We start from the raw sequence: 23,020 nt of genomic DNA, 5'->3' as shown, positions 1-23,020 counted from the left end.
TATTCTTCAGTTGAGATCATATGTCGAGGGGGACTGTATAGTGAAGCTATGGTAATATGCCATGTTGTGCTTTGTATCTTTACTCTTGCACTTTGTATTTTGTTTGTAATATATGGCTGCAGTTCATAATGTTTAATAAAGTTTTTAATAATTACAGCAGATCCTGCACGAGCTCCACCATCGGGATGATTGGCATAATATGTTACATAATTGGGTATTTTGACTACAGTTCTGTCAGTGCTGTGACTTTCAGAAATCAAAAGTATGTCAATCTTGTGCATTTTCAGAAAAACAATAATCTCCTGTATATGATTTGCAAGTCCGTTTGAGTTCCAAGCTGCTATGATAAGTGTATGAGCCATTAGTGTGCAATCTTGTTAATAACAGTTGTGAGCATTGTTAATATCATGCTGTTCTGATTAAGTAGCTGGTTGAACATGTCTCTGAATTGGTTAAGGAAGCTGCTCAAGTCGTCTGTTAAATTTTCGTTCTCATTGTGTGTTGACTGCCTGTTGGGATTATTTTGTAATATAGCAGAATAAGTCGGCTTTATGTTCGGATGATGATTTTGGAATGTAGTATTAATAGTTGGCGTTTGATGTACTGTTTCTTGGTTTTGTTGGTGGATTTGAGGTGGACCCCTATTGTTGGTTTTCTTGTTAATTAAATCTCGGTATACAGAACAGCCCTTAAAATTGGCTGGATGGCCTCCGTTACATAAAGCACATGTGGCGGGAGTGTTACGTGGCTTCTGGCAGGTTTTTGAGTCATGTCCACGCCCACATCTTACACAGTTGAATGGTTTGCAGTATGTTTTTGAATGTCCGTACCTCTGGCATCTCATACACTGAACTATTCCATTCTTAGGTCTAGGAGGCTCAACCGTTATTCTTGTGTGGTGTAAATATTGTATATCAAATATTTCCTTATTATTAGTTTGAGGCTCCAAGTCTACAAAGAATAAGGGTAGAGGTGCTTTACTTACTCTGTGTGTGACGTTGACTATATTTCTAACTTTATGTCCCTTGGATTGTAACTCATGTTTTATATCATTAACTTTTACAGAATGATGGAGTCCTCTAATAACTTGGTAAGCACGTTCCTCTTTTAGTTGATACGTGTGGTGAACTATTCCTTCTTCTCGCAAATATTTTACTAGTTTTCTGTAGATATCTACTGTTTTGGGATATATTTTGACAGTGTTTTCGGATAATGTTCGAGTGTGGAATTCTTCTTCCGCTAAAACGTTTGACAAATTGGTTAACATAGCAGCATAATCAGTAACACCGTAGATGTATATAGGAGGAGGTCTGGATTGTATTGCTGTATTATTATTTTCAGATGTACTTTTGCTTGTATCCTCATTTGTGTCATCAAGGTTATGTAAAGCATCAAATTTGTTTGAAGTAAGTGTGTTTTGTGTATCAGTATTTGTGCTAGCTTTTTTATACCTTTTTCGTTTTTGTTTAATAACATCTTGCCAGGGATGTTTGTCTGTTTCTGGGTTTGGATTTTGTGTTTCATCATCGCTGCTACTCATTGAATAATCGGAGTAATGACTGCAATCCAAATCATCCATGTGCTGTGTTGACGCTGAAGGTCCTGGTGGAACGTCAGGTGCTATCGGATTCGGCATGTTAGTGTTAGGTTGCAATGATTGGTTTTGAGGAGTATAAAAAATTTGCTGACCATGTGTGTTAAAAAGTTTGGTATCATATTATAATTAGGCATAGTATTAGTTATAAACATGCTTGGTTGACCCTGTATATTTGTATTGCAAGTGAAAACTTAAAAACAGAATCCTTATTGGATACAAAACCAAGCAAAAATGATTTTAGGTATCTTGTTCTATTTCTACTTCCACATGATGGATTTCCCTAAGATGGTTTGCCAAATATTCATCTCCAGCAAAATTTTCTGAACAAATTCCACACTTCTTCATTTCATGTAATCTTTCATGTATACTCAAAGCGTAATCTGTAGCGAAACCTTTCTCACACGTTTTACAAAAGAATTCCTTGGCTTCCTCTATTCCATGTTTTGATTTCAAATGCGATCGTAATGAAACCCGCTGTTTGAAACCTTCAGAACAATGCTGACAGACAAACGGTTTCTCATTGGTATGTTTTCTTTTATGAGTAGTTAAAGCATATCTAGATGAAAAGCCAGTACCACAATATTCACACACATAAGGTCTCAATTTTTCGTGGGTCATTCGAACATGTTTTAATAAAGTGCCGTTGGTAAAGAAAGCTTTTCCACAAGTAGTGCATTTAAAATTCTTAAGACCCATATGAGCCTTCTTCTTATGCAACAAGAATCTATATTTCATTCTAAAACCTTTGCCACATTCTTCACAAACGTACTGTTGGGCATTATGTTTGTGATAATGAAAATTGTGACATCTTAAACTCTCAAAATTTTTGCATGTAACTCCACATAAAGAACAAACTGATGGACCTGCTGTATGCATCAACACATGTTTCTTCATGTTGTCGGTTCTAATTAATCGGCTACAAATATCACACTTTCTTTTTTCATGTTTTCTGTTGTGCATAGTGAACGTACGTCTATCTGCAATCAAAAGAAAACACATTCTATAACAGTAAATCAAAATTTGTTATATAGCAAGATACATAATATTATATACTGACATGTCTAATAATAGAATGTGACGATATACATAGAGGGGCAAAATTATAGAATAAATTAATTTTCTCTAAAATGGACGATTTTGGACCCATATTTACGTGATCACGCCCAATTTGATGACGTCAATAGTATGATATATTATATGCCAAAAAATTATAATTTAAAAATAAAAATCGACCTGTTTCGGGTTTCATCTCCAAAATCGCCCATTCTAGAGAAAATGAATTTATTCTGTAATTTTGCCACTCACTATAAATATGTATGTTATCCATATGATCCTTGCTAACTATTCAAATACCAAATAAATGAACCCATTCTAATTCAAAAACAATGTAAATAAGAATATACACACACCCAAACTTATATGGATTTATCTGATATTTCTTACGAAAACGAACACACGAAGTCAAGCAATACATATCAATAAAGTATTTAAGAAACAAATTGAAAGTAGTTGTTTTAAAGTCAATAGCATACAAAATTTCAATGTAAAACGAATAATGTTTAAATTTTTTTTATTTATTTTTTTTGTATTTTGTGGTAGTCAGTGTTATCACCTCTAGTCCTTATGCAAGCTTCAGTTTGCATGGGCACGCTCCTAATCAAATTATCAACATTTTGTTGTGGTGGGTTGCTCCATCCTTTAAGAGCAGCTTGTACTAGCCGTGCGGTGTTTTGTGGATTATCCCGGCGAGCTCTAATTTTTCTTTTAAGCATATCTTACAAATACTCTATAGGATTAAGCTCGGGTGACAAGCAGGCCACTCCAAACAAGGGAAACCTTCTGCTTCAATGATGTCTGTAGTCACTGTAATGGTATGTAGAGGTCCATTATCATGCAATAAAATTAAATTTTCTCCGGTTGCATCTCTCCAGAGCCTGACTACAGGTTATCAACATACCTGTGAGCAGTTAAAGTTGATTGGATGAAAATTAAAGGAGTTTTTTTACGGATCACAATTCGTCTCCAGAACATTACACTTCCCCTTGTATATTTGTGAACAGATCTGACAGTTTTCGTTGTTGCTTGTCTTCCTCGACCTCTATGTACACGATATTCAACACGCTGTATCTTTGGTAATTTTACTCCGATCAATCTGAAATATTCAGAGAGTAATCTTGAAAGTATGCACTTTTATTTTAAATAATAAAAAAATTAAATATTTCAAACCACCCCCCCCCCTAAAAAAGTAAAAAATAAAATTTAACCAATTACCTACCTGAAAAATTTAAATTACATTTTTCACATGTAAATCTCGTAATCTTAATATATTTCTGGACTGTATAACGTCTACTTTGTACATTGTGACCTAGCCTTCTCTTTTCTTCTTTATTTGTATATAGTGGATCTAGTTCTGTTTCTACTGTATCTATACTTTCATCACATGTTACACTTTCATCATTTGAATCTTCATTGAAGTCCTCAACTACTTCTAACTTAGGTTGAATTTGATTTTTTTTCTTTATTTCTTCTTTGGTTAGTCTTTGAAACATTGCCCTCTTCTGTTTTAAAGCTTCTACTAGCAATTCATGTGCTTTTATAATACGGTTTTTGACTATCAGAGCCATCTGAACTTCTTCTATGCATTTTATACAACTATATTTTGGTAAACCATCTTCTTCGTGTACCTTTAAAATAAAATAGTGTATGGATTCCTTAGTTTTAGTTAGTTTATCAAAAAAGAAGAGTTTCGATTAAAAAAATTGATATTGAAAATTCTGACAACAGAACAAGCTATTATTGTTTTCACCCATTTTGAAAAAATGTGAAAACTTTGTATTATCCACGTCCGTCTGTCTGTAAACACAACTCCTCCGTCAATATACCAGCTAGAATGACAAATGAGGTGTCAAATGAAAGCTGATAATCCAAGGATGGTACTAAAGGTGAGATATTTGACCTTGGCGGTCTGTCCGACCGCGAATATAACTCCTCCATCATTATACCAGGTAGAATGACAAATGAGGTGTCAAATGAAAGCTTATAATCCAAGGATGGTACTAAAGGTGAGATATTTGACTTAGGCGGTCTGTGCGTCGGTCCCTCCGACCGCGAATATAACTCCTCCATCATTATGCCAGCTTGAATGATAAATGAGGTGTCAAATAAAAGCTTATAATCCAAGGATGGTACTAAAGGTGAGATATTTGACCTAGGCTGTCTTTCCGTCGTTCCGTACGACCGCGAATATAACTTCTCCGTCATTATACCAGGTAGAATGACAAATGAGGTGTCAAATGAAAGCTGATAATCCAAGGATGGTACTAAAGGTGAGATATTTGACCTTGGCGGTCTGTCCGACCGCGAATATAACTCCTCCATCATCATACCAGGTAGAATGACAAATGAGGTGTCGAATGAAAGCTTATAATCCAAGAATGGTACTACAGGTGAGATATTTGACCTTGGCTGTCTTTCCGTCGGTCCGTACGACCGCGAATATAACTCCTCCATCATCATACTAGCTTGAATGATAAATGAGGTGTCAAATGAAAGCTTATAAGCCAAGGATTGTACTAAAGGTGAGATATTTGACCTAGGCTGTCTTTCCGTCGGTCCGTATGACCGCGAATATACTTCTCCGTCATTATACCAGGTAGAATGACAAATGAGGTGTCAAATGGAAGCTGATAATCCAAGAATGGTACTAAAGGTGAGATATTTGACCCAGGCTGTCGGTCCGTACGACCGGGAATATAACCCCTCCGTCATTATACCATGTAGAACGACAAATGAGGTGTCAAATGAAAGCTGATAATCCAAGGATGGTACTAAAGGTGAGATATTTGACCTAGGCGGTCTGTCCGTCGGTCCGTCCGACCGCGAATATAACTCCATCATTATACCAGCTAGAATGATAAATGAGGTGTCAAATAAAAGCTTATAATCCAAGGATGGTACTAAAGGTGAGATATTTGACCTAGGCAATCTTTCTGTCGGTCCGTACGACCGCCAATGTAACTCTTCCACCATTATACCGAGTAGAATGACAAATGTCAAAGTTTAGTAAGAATGACTCAAAATTAGTAAATTTGTATATCAATCCACGCAAAGTTACACGTAAAATTCAAATATCGTCTTCCAGTTCTACTTTCGATTACTTTGGGTGAAAACCTAGGACTTACGAAGTCCAATTACTTGTTTATATGCATGTTAAGAAAGTAGATACGCTGACTATGTCAGCGGCTGTGTCGTCAGATGGCTGTATCGTCAGATAAGCTGACGACACAGCCATACTTGCAGAAAACTCACAAGATCTCCAGACATTAGTAAATCTAGTCAGTGAAGCAAGTTATCGGAGAGGCCTAAAAATCAATATATCAAAGACAAAGTGGATGGCAGATTAATGTAGATCAAGGTGTGCTGTCTCTTGATGGGAGAGGAGATATGTAGAACGGGTAAACCATTTTAAATACATTGGCAGTTGGTTAAATGTAAATTGCGACTGTGATGAAGAGATAATAACCAGGATCGAAATATCACGTAAGGCTTTTATGACCTGAAAACCAGTTTTATGTAACTGAAGCCTATAAATATTTGCAAGAAAGTCCTGAAATGTATTTGTGGTCTATCTTATTGTAAGGTTGTAAGACGTAGAAGTTAAAAACCACAATGCTAAATAAATTAGAAGCATTCGAATTGGGGTGCTATCAAGGAATCCTAAAGATATCGTGGGTTTCGTACACTTCAAATAGATGTTCTCCAAATGATGAATTCAGAACGTCTGCTCAGAAACATCAAAAAGAGGAGAAAACAGAACACTTAGGCCATATAATCAGAGGACCTAAATACCATCTACTTCGCCTTATAATACAAGGAAAAGTGGAGGGAAAGAGATGGATTGGTCGAAAGAAACTTTCATGGTTGCGTAATAGTAGACAATGGTCTGGTTCCACGGTAAAGAATTATTTCGCGCAGCAGCCGATAGAGACATGACAGGTTTCAGGAACTTGTAAACGTGATGACGGCCAATGTCTGAATACGGACACGGCACCTAAAGAAGGAGTAAGGAAGTAAATGTGTAGAAACGGCCCTGTTCCAACCAACAATAGCCCAGTAAATGAACGGGAAATACGGCGATACAGTGTAATTTTCAGGGGCAACTCCGAATTGCATGAAAACCTGGATTTAGGTTCTACTTAACCTCCACTTCAAAGTTGAAATTGTGCCGTTGGTTGCTTTTACTTGGGGGTGACAGTCACCCCTTCTCGGGGGTGAAAAAACATAGGTTCAAGATAAGACCGGAAATAGATAAACTGACTGATTTTAAGCATTTTTTGTTCTATAGGGTTTTTTATGTTAGTCAATACTTTTCGAGTTATTTGCGATTAAAAATGTTTATTTTTCGACAAAACAACTACATTCCATCACATTCCATTCTTGAAAAGTCGTTCGGTTTTTTCAGTAAATGAGTTGTGAGGACATTATCGAGGAACTGATGTGAACACCTCACTCGCGTCGATATCGTATTTCGAGCAATATTTCCGGCAACGGCAGCAGCAGTGGCAATGGCCGAGTATAAATCCGGCATTCGAGAATGAGTTGCATTGCCACTTAAGTATGACGAATTACTGAATGAATTGGTGCGAATCTGGTGTATTAGGTGGTCTGTGGAGCAGTGTTACCATTTATCGTGTGTTTTGTTCTATAGAGTTTTTTTATGTTAGTCAATACTTTTCGAGTTATTTGCGATTAAAAATGTTTATTTTTCGACAAAAAAAACTACGTTTTCAGACGGTTTTTCGCAAATAACTCAAAAAGAAAATATCTGACCGAAAAAAATATTCTTAGCAAAAGTGTAGCTTATAAAAAACCGAAAAAAATGGTGTATCAGTAATGTCTATCAATCGAGTAAAAACAAAGTTGTAGCTCATGAAAAATACGTTCCTATTCGTCTAATTCCAAATCGAATATTTCAAGGTGAAAACACCGAAAAATTAAGCACTTTTCGGGAAAATCCCATTTAAACTTTTTTAAAGTGTTTATAAAAAGCTTTATTGTAATTGTTCGTAAAAGTTTCTAGCATTAAAAATAAGCGAGTTACGCTCAAAATAAAGTTGGCCCACTTTTTTTTTGGTAAAAAAATCATGAAAATCTCCCCGTGTTTAGCTCCACAAATAAAATTAATCGCTACAGCTTTACAAACAATTTACTTACTTATCTATATTTTATATGATCTGTCAGTTTCGCCGGTTTAAAGTGCTTATTTTTGAAAGGGTTATAGTTGAAAAACCTTGAACAGGTCACTATCCACGAGTGTATGCAAATTTTGAACAGCTATATCTTAACCAAGTTTTGTCTCACGAAAAAACAAAATGAAACTAGCATATTTATAATAGCAAAACCTACATTTTTTATTGTTTAAGATTTTTCTTATCACTAATACTTTTTAAGTTATTTTAAAAAAAGGAAATTTTTCAAAAATTTTAAGAAATTTTTTTTACTATAAAACCAAATTTTTTGAAAAATAAGCACTTTAAACCAATCAAACTTACATATCATATAAACAATACACATACAGTTAAATAAATGGTAAAGCGGTAACGATTAATTTTATTTAGGGTGCTAAATGGAAGGAGGTTTTCACGATTTTTTTTACCAAAAAAAGGGGCAACTTTTTTTTCAGTGCAACTCGTTTATTTTTGACGCTAGAAATTTTTTTAAAAAACAAATATAAAACTTTTTTTAGATAGTTTAAAAATATAAATAAGCTTTTCCCGAAAAGTTCTTAATTTTTCGGTCATTTCGCGTTGAATTATTCGATTTGGAATGAGACGAATAAGAACGTATTTTTCATGAGCTGCAACTTTGCTTTTACTCAATTTATAGACTTTACTAATACACCGTTTTTTTCGTTTTTTTTTTGTTTTTTTAAAGCTACACTTTTGCTAAGAATATTTTTTTCGATAAAATATTTACTGTTTGAATTATTGGCGAAAAACAGTCTGAAAACGTAGTTTTTTTTGTCGAAAAAAATCAATACATATTTTCAATCGCGAATAACTCAAAAAGTATTAACTTACGTAAAAAACTTTATAGAACGAAAGTTGCTTATAATCTGTCAATTTATCCATTTCCGGGCTTATCTTCAACGGGCGTTTTTCACCCCCCGAGAAGGGGTGACTCTCACCCCCTAAGTAAAAGCAACCAACGGCACAAATTCAACTTTAAAGTGGAGTGTAAGTAGAACCTAAATCCAAATTTTCATGCAATTCGGAGTTGCCCCTGAAAATTACACTCCAAAACGGTCATTTATTGGGCTACAAATCCTTTACATTATCTATCTAAAAAACATGACACAGACTGTTAATGGGATTGGTACGTATTTTCGGCTGCAATGCTATTCAAATGGGGATTCATTCTTTTCGAATCCTGAGAAAACTAATAAGTATTTTTGAAAAATTTAAACGCAGAATGAAAGATTACGTTATTAGCGAGGGCCGAAAGTCCCTGAGAACTTTTATAATGTTTATTTTAATAAGTTACAGGGGTAAAAAACTAAGAGAAAATTTAGTGTGCTTTTAATTTCAAATATCTCATTCAAAATAAACTTTTTATTTATTCTAAGGGACTTTCGGCCCTCGGTAATAATTTAGTCTTTCATTCTGCGTTTAAATTTTTCAAAAATATTTATTGGTTTTTTTAGATTTCGAAAAAAATGAACACAATGTCCGTGGTAATATTTTCCAAATCTATCTTTGTCTTACAACGCACTCAGTCGAATAGAATATTGTCAGTTGTCAGCATATAGGACTTTTCATTCACAGTCATTTGTTTCGAGCTTCTGTCATATTTCGTATAATCCGTGTATATTAATATTATACACAGATTATACAACATATGACAGAAGCTCGAAACAAATGACAATCGATGAAAAGCCCTATTGTCAGTCAGACAGTGACAATTTTAAATATTTGACATTGCATCGGGAATATTTTGAGTTGTTGATTAAATAATGTTGATATATAGTGTATCTCATAAATAATTGATTTAAGACGTGAACTTAATAAAAAGTTATTTATTGTGTATTATTTGTGGAAGATCCAAGCAGAGAATACATCAGGATAATATATTCTGTGATCCAAGTATTTTGTTGTTAAAGATGTTCAACATTGTAAGCGTTCCAATAGTAACAATATATTATTAAAAAATCACTTGAACACTTTTCCTCTTTTCTCGATTGAGTATTAGTTCTTGTTGTACATATAAATTATTACAATCACTGAATATATAGTTAGTGAAAAATTATCACATTTATTAACTGAATTAATAATTTGCAATTATACAAATAACAGTTATCCAAGAACATTCAAAAGCCATCTCGTTAAAGTTAATCATGACATTGTCAAGTAGAATGACGTTCTAGTAATGTTTACATATATCCATACCAGTATGAATTTTACTACACGTAATTTGCCGTGTAAAGACAGAAAAAGTAGGGATAGCCGTAAAATATTTGCGAATTGAAGAAAGCGCTAAAATCGGCGACATTGCTTATTACCGCATTTATACTCACTCCTATTGGACAGGGAAGTGGGCAGCGTGAATGTGTAAGGGGTCCGGACAAATAATTCCGGACAAAAAATCCCCACAAATTATATCCCTGGACAAAAAATCCCGGACAAATAATCCCCACAATTTTTTTTTGACAAAATATCCCCACAAAAAATCCCGGACAAAAAATCCCCAAGAAATATTTGAAAAGAAAAATTCCAATTCCGTGCTGAAAACTTCAAATTTTACATGACAAAAGAGTGAGTTTTTTCAAAAATCGTGGAAGATATGGGGAATGAGCTAAGGTCCCCTTTTCATGACAGGCGCTTAACGCGCGATTACAACTACATACATTTTACTGAAGACCGTTCACATGCTGACGCGCGTTTTAGGTCATTAAGACGCGCGTTGGCATGTGAACGGTCTCAAGTAAAATGTATGTAGTTGTAATCGCGCGTTATCAAAATGCGCGTTAAGCGCCTGACATGAAAACGGGGACTTAGCTCATTTCCCATATTTTCCACGATTTTTGAAAAAACTCACTTTTTTGTCATGTATAATTTAAAGTTTTCAGCACTGAATTGGAATTCGAAATTTGTTAAAATTTCAGGAAAACTTTTAGAGAACTATTCGACAGCAAATATTTATTGGGGATTTTTTTGTCCGGGATTTTTTGTGGGGATATTTTGTCCAAAAAAATTTGTGGGGATTATTTGTCCGTGATTTTTTGTGGGGATTTTTTGTCCGGGGATATTTGCCCGGGGATTTTTTGTCCAGGGATAATTTGTGGGGATTTTTTGTCCGGTATTATTTGTCGTAGCTTCATGTATAAACAGCTCACTCGCGCTGCCGCTGCTAATGCTACTGCCATTGCACGGCACTCCCTCAAAAGTCGGTTTTCGAGATGGAAGTCAAAGGACTAGCAGCGCGAGCGCGAGCAAGCATTCACATTCAACTACTCTCTCTCTTGCCGCCGGCAAAGCGGCAAGTAAGTAAGGGAGCAAGATGATGCTGTCGTCACATTCCATTCTTGAAGAGTCGTTCAGTTTTTTCAGTAAATGAGTTGTGAGGACATTGGCGAGGAACTGATGTGAACAACTCACTCGCGTCGATATCGTATTTCAAACAATATTTCCGAGGCCGAGTATAAATCCGGCATTCGAGAATGAGTTGCATTGCCACTTAAGTATGATGAATGACTGAATGAATTGGTGCGAATCTGGTGTATTAGGTGGTCAGTGGAGCAGTGTTACCATTTATAGTGTGTATATCTAATTGAAAACCAAACAGTCTGCACGTACAATAATAAACATTGAAGGAGCTTTTGATACCTTAATGCACTCACTAAGTAGATAGCAGATATCTATTTACATAGATAACACAACAACCAAGTTAGTGGCAACTAGTAGATTAGAGACAAGCTTTAAGCTAGTACTATCCCCATTTTAGTGGTAAATTAGTTATTTTCCCCTGATGTAAAACTAAATAGTTCAAAGACTTATAGGTGAGTGTATGGTCCTATGTTGCCAAATGATGTGGGTCACATTTCAACACAAAACCAAAAAGTATTACTTAGATGGTCAATCAGAAGGCAACAGCTTAGTAATTTATAATTGATGCCAACCTGTAGGTCATATACAGGGTGATTCTAAATAAGTGTGACCAACTTTAAGTGGTAATTCTACATGAAAAAATAATTACAGTTTGTTTTATGAACGTATGTCACAAATGCTTCAATTCTGAGCTACGGGATATTGAAATTTTTCTTACAAACTGATGATTTAATTATTGCTCTACAACTGGTTGAGATATGCAAATAAAATTTGGTGGGTTGTAAGGGGTAGTTATTGTGTATTTTATGACATATGATTAATAATTTTAACTTCACCATTGGCATGTATAGGGGTCATGGTCTAAAATTTTTAAAGAAAAAATAGTATGCCATTGAGTTATTTCGAATTAAAAATTATTTTTGAATTCCTCATTCAATTTGTGACAAAAAATCCATCTTCCTTTTTGTCATAAGATGTGCCGTTTTCATGCAAATAAATATTACTTAACATTTACAAAGTATTTGTCATAAGTTTATATATAAATGTATAGCCATCTATATGGCTACATAAATGGAAAATAAGTGTTAATACCGATAAATACGTCCAGATACCATTTACTACAAGAAGAAGCAGACCACTCCATGTTAGCATAAATAAAAAACCTATCCCTGTAAAAGCTGTGGTAAAATGGACTCCACTTGGATGATAAACCGACATGGAAAGCACATATAAAAGAAAAAAGAAGCCAGCTTAATCTGAAAATCAAAAATATATACTGGCTACTCCAGTGGCGGATCTACAGGGAGGGAAAATGGAGAAATTTCCCCCCTAACAAGGTCCAAAATTAAAGAATAAAATTGTTGAAACATAAAAATATATTAGCTGACATGAAACTTAAGTGACAGACAAATTCAAATCAATAAACACGCTAGTTAGGAAAATTAAAGCAACTTAGTGCATATAAGTTATTTAGGTATGTCTTTTATTGTAGTATGGGTATATCTTTTTTATCCCTTTTGGTTGGTTGGTTTTTTAGTTTCACTGAAAGTTCTCCCTCTAAGGCAAATTTCCCCTCCCAATTCAAATTTCTAGATCCGTCACAATGGGTTACTCAATAGAAGAAAATCCAAACTATCACTTGAAAACAAACTGACTATCTACAAATTATATACTAAAGACAATTTGGACATATATGGAATTGAGCCCTGGAGATGTAGCAAGCCATCAAATACCAACATATTAAACATTTCAGTCCAAGACATCTGGAGCACCTTAAAAATCCTACTAATAAAAGAGGCGATAACATCTAGCCTGAATAAATACAAAGAACGAACATCAGATCATGACAATCTGTTCATAAGAGACCTATTCGATCAACCCTTGGAAGAGAGATTGAAACAAATCTGGTCAGAAGACGTATGCCACATGCATAATACAAAATATAAACTATTGTCCTTTTCATGATCATTTTTCAGTGCGTAACAAATGATAGGAAAAAGGGTAAGTCCGTGATAATAAACATTTATGACATATATTCTAACATGACATTTTAGTTAAATCTGACAGTTGTCACATTTTATTTTCAATTTGGAATAAAAACAAATCAAATGTGTTTCTTGCATTTATAAAATGGTATTTTCTTTGATTTGTATAGTCTTATAAATTATACAGATTATATTTGTAATATTATTATCTAATTAAAAAAAATATTTTTTATTATGGCGCCATCTATCGACAACTAGAATAAATGTTATAAAAATGTCATCGAAGAAATGTAATCAACGACGTGCCTTTTTTTCTGTCACATACAATTTAATGCGTTAGAAAGAAATCGAAAAACTGTGACGCACTGAAAGATGATCATGAGAAATATTGTATTTACTTATTACCTCTAAATGTTATTGTGGAGTAGATTGTATTAAGTAAATAAAAAAAAGTTGTGGAAATAAGAATTTAAAATTGATATAAACAAATATATAAATATAAAAGACATGAACTTAGGAAAATTGCCCTGCATAAGGTTAACAGTAGAGCATGAATGAATGTCATGAATTGGGGAGGGGCCGCAGACGTTTAGATACAATTAGCGTCTCTTTGTAAAGACAATGAAGTCGACTTTACTTAGTAACAAAACATTTACTCAACACACACATTACACTGTCTGATTGCGAAATCACTATACCACACCAATGGCCATTAGTTGGGAGCCATTCAGCTAAATAAAAAAAATTAACTTCGATATTAAATAAATAATGACATAATTCTTCCAAAATAATGTACCTTTACTGATGTTAGTGTATCTAACATTCTGGGAAAATCTCCACTAAATATCTTAACTCTAGTTGGAGTTTTATTTAAACATAATCTACATCGATATAGCGCCACAGATGTACTCATTTTGTTTAATCCTTTAAAAATCAAGATCGATTATAATTATTATCTTCATAAAAAATTGTGTTAATAATTCACTTCACTATAAAAAAATATTTGTAAATAAATACAGTAAACAGTCACAGTGTTGTAAAATATAAAAAAAGATAGGTTATGTTTTCTGTCAGTCTGTGTTGTCCAATCCATTGTTGTCACATTTAAACGATTGAAATATATAAACCTATGATTTTTAAAACCGATTTTAGACATAACAGCCAGTCTCTTAATTAGTGTCACTTGCTGTTGCGTTTAGTAAATTTCTTATTTCCGACTTATCATAGACTTATTTCGTATGCTTTAAATGATGACGCACGGGTAAAGATTCAGGGACTCAACTGTATCTAATCAGCCTCAAACACCCATTTCTGGGTATAGAAATCCCCTGTTAATCTCCATTGGTCTTTATTCTGAACAATCTGCATCCAGTCCTTTCTTGCCGTTCTTTTAAGGTCGTCCGTCCATCTCATCTGTGGTCTGTCTCTTTTTCTTCTCTGTTCCCATGGTCGCCAGTGTAGAATTATGAAATTGTATTTTGGAAATGCTTGGTAATTAAAATAAGAACTGTAAACCAAGAACTTCAGGGAAATACTTTATCGCCAAAACTATTGATAGCAATAGTTATGGAGCATATTTAAACGATTAGAGGTCTCAAAGGATATTAGCTAAATTTTAAATTTATGGAAAGAAATTAAACCATCTCCGACATGCCGATGACATTGTTCTCATAACAAACAACTTAGGAGAATCTAGATAGTCTAAGAGCTAGTGAACCCTCCGACTAACGGTCGTCCTGTAAGGCTAGAAATTTGTCTAGTGATAATTCATAGCACACCAGGGCTAAAAACCATGACCTGGCAGGCATCAGCGGTGCACGAGTATCTATCAGGTGAATCGAACAGTGCAAATTTAGGGGGTAAAATAAACTTTCTCCTGTAAGATTTTAATTTAAGTATGTGTTTAATTAAGTCATTTAGAGAAAATGTGTACAATGACAGGCGATTCTGAAGAGCATAAGACCTTGCCAGGCGAGGGGAAAGATTAGGGGTTTTTCCTAAAATTATTTTTTTTGCATCGAACAATTTTTTTTAGGTTTTTTGAATCATTCCAAACAGAAAAGGTCTTTAGTGATTTTTCTCTTAAGTTAATAGTTTTTGTTATATAAGCGATTGAAAATTTAGAAAATTGCGAAATCGGCCATTTTTAACCCTAAATCGGACATTTATCTAAAAATTTAAAAGTTGCCAAGGTAGGTAGATATTCTTTAAATATTGATTGATGAAATCTTAAAGAGTTTTTTGCAATACAATATCGGAAACCCCTTTGTTTTTTAATCGCTGATCAAGCGGGCGCGACACTGTAGTATAAGTGAGGACGTTTGAGTTGGCATAAATTCATTATCTCGAGAATGGGCAAATTTGAAGAGAAATCCTCAGACAGGTCGATTTTTATTTTTAAATTAGGACTTTTTGGCATATATATAATACTAGTGACGTCATCCATCTGAGCGTGATGACGTAATCGATGATTTTTTAAAATAAGAGTAGGGGTTGTGTGATAGCTCATTTGAAAGGTTATTTAATTCTCTATTCAGTAATATAATCAAATTTAATCAAAGTTAATTTAATACAAAAAATTTTGTACACCCTGTATAAATAATTATGTTAATGTTTATATTACTAAATAGAGAATTAAATAACCTTTCAAATGAGCTATCACACAACCCATACTCTCATTTAAAAAAAATCATCGATTACGTCATCACGCTCAGATGGATGACGTCACTAGTATTATATATATGCCAAAAAGTCCTAATTTAAAAATAAAAATCGACCTGTCTGAGGATTTCTCTTCAAATTTGCCCATTCTCGAGATAATGAATTTATGCCAACTCAAACTAGTCTAGTAAAATAAAATTACACTATGTAAATCAAAATGTAAATTCGTACAGGTTGAAACAAATTTTATATCAAAGTTTAGGTGGGTATAAAAGATATTTTCAAAAAATTATCCAAATCATACAAGGGGATCATTGTTTAAATAATTAAAAAGGGGTCATTTTTGCAAAAAAAAGTACTTTTTTAACTGCTGAGGTCATTCAATTATTAATGAAGGTCTATAGGATTATTTTCTGTAAAGTTGAAGGGTAAATCTTTCACATAAGACTTACTAAATTAAATTTGACCCCCTATTTATTTAAATAATTATAAATAAAACTTTAAAAACAAATTTGCAAAAAATTATTTTTAGCTTTTTAAATAAGCACTATAAAATATCTTATTTTACAGGATAAGTTGCGCTATGTTGTCAGTATTATTAAAAAAAAATTGGTCCAAAAATATTTAATATTTTTTGAGATATTGAATTTGTTTATTAAATGTTACTCTATTTTCAATTGAAAAAACGCGGTTGTTACCAAAGAAATAATTACCTGTATTAAATCTTATTATTTTTATGTATATTTTCGACAAATGTATTGATAAATTCAAATTTCAATTAAACTTCCCCCTAAAATGGCATTTGAAAATAATTCAAATTTGTTTATAATTTATTTTTTAAATAACGTCGCGGGGATTAAATATTTTGAAATGCCGTTTCGATAATTGGGTTCCTGGGAATTTTTCACTAATTAACAAATTTTTTTGTCTTTTTTTCCTCTTCTTTTTTTTTCTTGGCATTATATTACTACGGGCCCTTTTTGGGTTAAGTTTCATTAAGAATGTCGAATCTCTAAGTTGTAGATTCTAGACCTAAAAATATTAAGATTGGTCTAAAATCACTTAAATAAAATGTGGCTACTTACTGAGTTACAGGGTGTTTTATTTACAAATTTAAAAATTATTTTTACCAAGTACTTTCAAACTATTTGACATATCCTTATCATACTTGGCAGAAAGTGTGGGTACTATACAGTCTACTAAATTGTGATAAATAAAAGTTTCTAGCTACCACCAGAGGCGTACGACAGGGGCCAGTTAATGGTTGACCCTTCCCAAATTCTACGCCACTGAGGGAATTACTATTTTAGCGAAATTGTTCGATTCTCCAATACTTTCTATGTAAATAATATACTCTTTACTGGTAACGATTAAGTCATTAGTTTTCGAGATATTGGTCGTTAAAAATAAAACGGCATAGTTATTTTGATTCATTCATTCATTTTAAATTTCCAATATCTCTCAAACTGATGACTTTATCGATACCAATAAAGTTATTTACATACAAAGTATTGGAGAATCGAAAAATTTCGCTACAATAGTAATTCACTCAGTGGCGTAGAATTTGGGAAGGGTCAATCATTCTCTATCCCCTGTCGTACGCCTCTGGCACTAGCTAGAAACGTTTATTAATCACAATTTAATAGGGTGTATAATAGCCACACTTTCTGCCAAGTATGATAAGGATACGTCAAATAGTTTTAAAGTATTTGGTAACAATAATTTTTACATTTTTAAATAAAACACCCTGTAACTCAGTAAGTAGGCACATTTTATTTAAGAGATTTTAGTTAAATCTTAATATTTTTAGGTCTAGAATCTACAACTCAGAGATTCGACATTCTTAATAAAATTTAACCCAAAAAGGGCTCGTAGTAATATAACTCAAAGAAAAAAAAAAAGAAGAAGAAAAATGACAAAAAATTTTTGTTAATTAGTAAAAAATTCCCAGGAACCCAATTATGGAAACGGCATTTCAAAATACTTAATCCCCGCGACGTTATTAAAAAAACAAATTATAAACAAATTTGAATAATTTTCAAATGCCATTTTAGTGGGGAGTTTAACTGAAATTTGAATTTATCAATACATTTATCGAAAATATACATAAAAATAATGAGATCTTAAGCAGGTGAATATTTCTTTGGCAACAACCGCGTTTTTGCAATTGAAAATATAGTAACATTTAATAAACAAATTCAATATCTCAAAAAATATTAAATATTTTTCGACCAATTTTTTTTTCCTTAATACTGGTAACATAGCGCAACAAAGCCAACAACATAAGCTGCTTGTTCTGGACATCGAAGTAAAAAGCGAAACTAAACAAAAATATCGGAGAGGACCACAAAAAATCAAATGGTGGCTGCTGAAAGATGAGAAAGAAGGTCTATTCAGGAGAAGAATAGTAGAAAAAATATGTTGGAACATGAAAGGAAGCCCTAATACAATTTGGAGAAAAATGGCCAGTAGTATTAGAGAGACTGCTATTGAAATACTTGGGAAAACGTCAGGAAAAAAGTTTGAGGATAAAGAGACTTGGTGGTGGTCAAACGAAGTACAAGGAAAAATAAAAGAGAAGAGAAAATTATATAAAAAGTGGCAAGAAACCAGATCCGACACAGATCTTCAAAACTATATGGTGGCGAAAAAGGAAGCGAAAGTAGCAGTAACAAAAGCCAAAGCAGAAGCGTATTCAAACCTATATGATCAACTTGATACCAGGGAAGGCGAAACGAAGATATATAAAATAGCCAAACAGAGAGCAAGGAAAGCAAAAGATTTTAATCAGATTAGATGTATCCGTGATGAAAATAATAAAATACTAGTTCACGAAAGGGAAGTCAAAAAGAGATGGAGAAAGTACTTTGACAGCTTATTAAATGAAGAATTTGACAGACAGCCTGTAGAGTCAACGGAGACAGTAGCAGCAATGGTCACCAAAATAACCAACGAGGAAGTGGCTCAAGCGCTTCAAAAAATAAAGAAAGGAAAAGCGGTAGGACCAGATGATATTCCTGGGGAAGTATGGAGAGCATTGGGAGAGACAGGAACAAGGTGGCTAGCAGGTCTATTTAATAGAATTATGGAAGTCGGACAAATGCCAGACGAATGGAGAAGCAGTATACTGGTACCTGTTTACAAAAACAAGGGAGATATACAACAATGTACAAACTACAGGGCTATAAAACTGCTTAGCCACACCATGAAAATATGGGAAAGAGTAATTGACAGACGGATACGTGAAGAGACCGAAATATCCGAGAATCAATTTGGCTTTATTGCAGGGTAGATCAACAACAGATGCAATTTTCATTATAAGGCAGTTGATGGAAAAATACAGGAGTAAAGAAACAAACGCTCATATGGTATTCATTGATCTTGAGAAAGCATATGATAGAGTTCCTCGAGAGATTCTGTGGTGGGCACTCAATAAGAAAGGAGTCCCTGGTGAATATGTAAAGATTGTGAGGGATATGTATGAGGGAGTAACGACTAGTGTTAGGACAGGTGTAGGAGAGACTGATAAATTTCATGTGAAAGTAGGATTGCACCAAGGCTCTGTGCTTAGTCCGTATTTATTCTCATTAGTTTTGGACCAGATAACAGCGAAACTACATCGTAACATTCCATGGTGCTTAATGTATGCTGATGATGTCGTGTTAGTAGGAAATAGTGAAAGAGACTTAGAACAAAAACTGGAACAGTGGAGACAAGCTCTGGAGGAAAAAGGTTTAAAACTTAGTAGGACAAAAACAGAGTGTTTGGAATGTTCATTTAAAGATGGAGCTAGTACAAATAAAATGGTATATTTGGATGGTGAAATGATTGTGAAAAGCAATAGTTTTAAGTACCTAGGATCGGTATTACAGAGTAATGGAGAAATAGATGGAGATGCATGCAGTAGAATTAGGGCTGGATGGATGAAGTGGAAAGAAGCGAGTGGTGTGTTGTGTGACAGAAAAATTCCAATGAAGCTGAAGGGAAAATTCTATAAAACAGCCATAAGACCGGCTATGATGTACGGAACTGAATGTTGGGCAGTGAAAAAGAAAGAGGAACAACGAATGCATGTGGCGGAAATGAGAATGCTTAGATGGATGAGTGGAGTGACAAAGAAGGATAAAATTAGAAATGAGTATATTAGGGGAAGTCTAGGTGTGGCACCAATTGATGCCAAAATGAGAGAGCATAGGTTAAGATGGTTCGGTCATGTTCAACGTCGAGACGTTAATCACCCAATACGAAGAATAGCTGAAGTGCAGATTCCTGGAAGGAGTAGGAGAGGAAGACCAAAGAAGACCTGGGGGGAGGCGATAAGGCAGGACATGTTGGTAAAGGGGATTAACATTGATATGACCCAAGACAGAGTTGTGTGGAGAAATGCAATTAGGGAAGCCGACCCCGCATAGGGATAAGGCAAAGAGAATGATGATGACTGGTAACATAGCGCAACTTATTCTGTAAAATAAGATATTTTATATTGCTTATTTAAAACGCTAAAAATAATTTTTTGCAAATTTGTTTTTAAAGTTTTATGTATAATGATTTAAATAAATAGGGGGTCAAATTTAATTTAGTAAGTCTTATGTGAAAAATTTACCCTTCAACTTTGCAGAAAAAAATCCTATAGACCTTCATTAGTAATTGAATGACCTCAGCAGTTAAAAAAGTAATTTTTTTGCAAAAATGACCCCTTTTTAATTATTTAAACAATGATCCCCTTGTATGATTTGGATACTTTCTTGAAAATATCTTTTGTATCCACCTAAACTTTGATATAAAATTTGTTTTAACCTGTACGAATTTACATATTGACTTTTTTTTATTTTATTAGGCTAAACGTCCTCACTAATACTACAGTGTCGCGTCCGCTTGATCAGCAATTAAATAACAAAGGGGTTGCCGATATTGTATTGCAAAAAACTCTTTGAGATTTCATCAATCAATGTTTAAAGAATATCTACCTACCTTGGCAACTTTTAAATTTTTAGATAAATGTCCGATTTAGGGTTAAAAATGGCCGATTTCGCAATTTTCTAAATTTTCAATCGCTTATATAACAAAAACTATTAACTTAAGAGAAAAATCACTAAAGACCTTTTCTGTTTGGAATGATTCAAAAAACCTAAAAAAAATTTGTTCGATGCAAAAAAAATAATTTTAGGAAAAACCCCTAATCTTTCCCCTCGCCTGGCAAGGTCTTATGCTCTTCAGAATCGTCTGTCATTGTACACATTTTTTCTAAATGACTTACTCAAACACATACTTAAATTTAAACCTTACAGGACAAAGTTTATTTTACCCCCTAAATTTGCACTTTTCGATTCACCTGGTAGATACACGTGCAGCGCTGATGCCTGCCAGGTCATGGTTTTTAGCCTTGGTGTGCTATGAATTATCACTAGACAAATTTCTAGCCTTACAGGACGACCGTTAGTCGGAGGGTTCACTAGCTCTTAGACTAAGAGGATAAAGTTATTCTACAACTACAACAAGTAACAAATCGCCCAAACAGGCATTCGACTCGGTCAAAAGGAACAAACTATACTAGGTATATATTGGCTGAATTGGCAATACCACACAAGCTAATAAGACTCATTAAAGCCACAATGGATGAAACTCAGGCATGTGTACGAATACAAAACCACCGGACACTTTTTCAAAATTTCGAAGGGACTAAAACAGGGAGATGGGCTGGCCCAAACATTGTTTAACCTGGCACTGGAGTATGCGGTTAGGCAAACGCAAACTGGACGAGGAAATCTACTGACCAACTGAACGGTTCAACTGGCCGCTTATGCCGATGATATTATGAGTAGAATATCAACAGGAGCACAGGAAACATACGCAGAGTTACAAACACAAACAAAAATGCTAGGTCTGGAAATTAACACAGAAAAAACAAAAATAATGACTCAGACGAGAAGAAATATAGTCCCACAAAACATTATACATGAAGATGACATTGAAACGGTTGGAAAGTTTACATACCTTGGAGTAGAAATATATGCCGACGGATTAGAAGATGGAGAAATACGGAAGAGAATAACGCAGGCAAACAGAGCTTATTTTGCCCTCTCCCATATATTTCGGTCTAAAAGTGTCCACCGAAATACAAAGATGAGAATCTATAAAACTTTAATTGGACCAATAACATGATGGCAGTGAAGCTTGGGTCCTGAAAGAAACATCCAAAAACAAACTCGACACATTCGAAAGGAAAGTACTGAAGAGAATACTAGGGCCTGTGAGGGAAAACGGAATCTTCAGAAGTCGATACAACAACGAACTTTATCAACTTTATAAGGAAGCACCCCTGTCAGACTTCATTAGAATATAAAGATTGCAATGGGCCGGACATGTGATAAGAATGGGAAAGGATAGGCTACCAAAAAGAGCATTGAATACTAGAATGCAGAGAAAGAGACCAGTTGGAAAGCCAAGAAAGCGCTGGGAAGACACAGTGTAAACAGCGACGCACAGGCCCTTTTAGGAGTCCGTGTATGGAGAAGAGCAGCCACAGACAAGCAAGAGTGGAGGCAAAAAATAAAGGAGACCAATTTGGGCTGTAGTGCCGTAGAAGAAGAAAAATGGAGATAGGCGGGGCATGTTGCACGAATGAACGACGACAGATGGACAAAAAAATTCCTTGAGTGGAGACGGCGGGAAGACAACCGAAGCCGGAGAAGACCCCAACGCGATGGACCAAAGACCTCAAAAGGATTGTGACCAATTGGATAGCAGAGGCGCAGAACAGAAGAAGATGGAAATATCTGGAGGAGGCCTATGTTCAACAATGAACAAACGAGGACTAATTGATGATGATCCCAGCTCTCATCAATTTTATTGTCAACATAATACATGAGTTTCTGCATAAAAAAACTATAGTCCTGTCGCCAGTAGGGGTACAACGGCCTCCTTAATTCAGATGGACTTGCCCAAGTTTTCTTTATGTATTTTGACCCGTAGAACACGAATTTTTTGGGTAACAGTCGATCCGGATGTCGATAAGATTGTTATAAACAAAGAACTAGAGGAATCACATAACAGCGATTTTTCGCAAAACAAAACATGTTTTTGTATTCTTTGGGTCATTCTAAGCAAAAAATGATTTTATAAATTTTTTGGTAGGATGCATAGTTTTCGGCATAAACGGGGTTGAACTTTCAAAA

General features: G+C 34.4%; 1 protein-coding gene across 1 annotated transcript; it reads right to left on the bottom strand.

Moving 5' to 3' along the window:
* Nucleotides 1-1,829: 1,829 nt before the first annotated feature.
* Nucleotides 1,830-14,361, bottom strand: LOC126884702 (histone-lysine N-methyltransferase PRDM9-like). The gene is made up of 3 exons (XM_050650816.1): nucleotides 13,981-14,361; nucleotides 3,873-4,281; nucleotides 1,830-2,574 (listed from the first exon to the last, which is right to left on the bottom strand). Exons 1-3 carry the CDS (start codon nucleotides 14,095-14,097, stop codon nucleotides 1,835-1,837), a joined length of 1,266 nt encoding a protein of 421 aa, XP_050506773.1. The 5' UTR covers nucleotides 14,098-14,361; the 3' UTR covers nucleotides 1,830-1,834.
* Nucleotides 14,362-23,020: the final 8,659 nt, after the last annotated feature.

The sequence above is a fragment of the Diabrotica virgifera genome, chromosome 5 (assembly GCF_917563875.1).
Source record: "Diabrotica virgifera virgifera chromosome 5, PGI_DIABVI_V3a".
Lineage (NCBI taxonomy): Eukaryota > Metazoa > Arthropoda > Insecta > Coleoptera > Chrysomelidae > Diabrotica > Diabrotica virgifera.
Note: the sequence above shows the minus strand (reverse complement) of the source record. Positions and strands in the feature narration are given on the sequence as shown.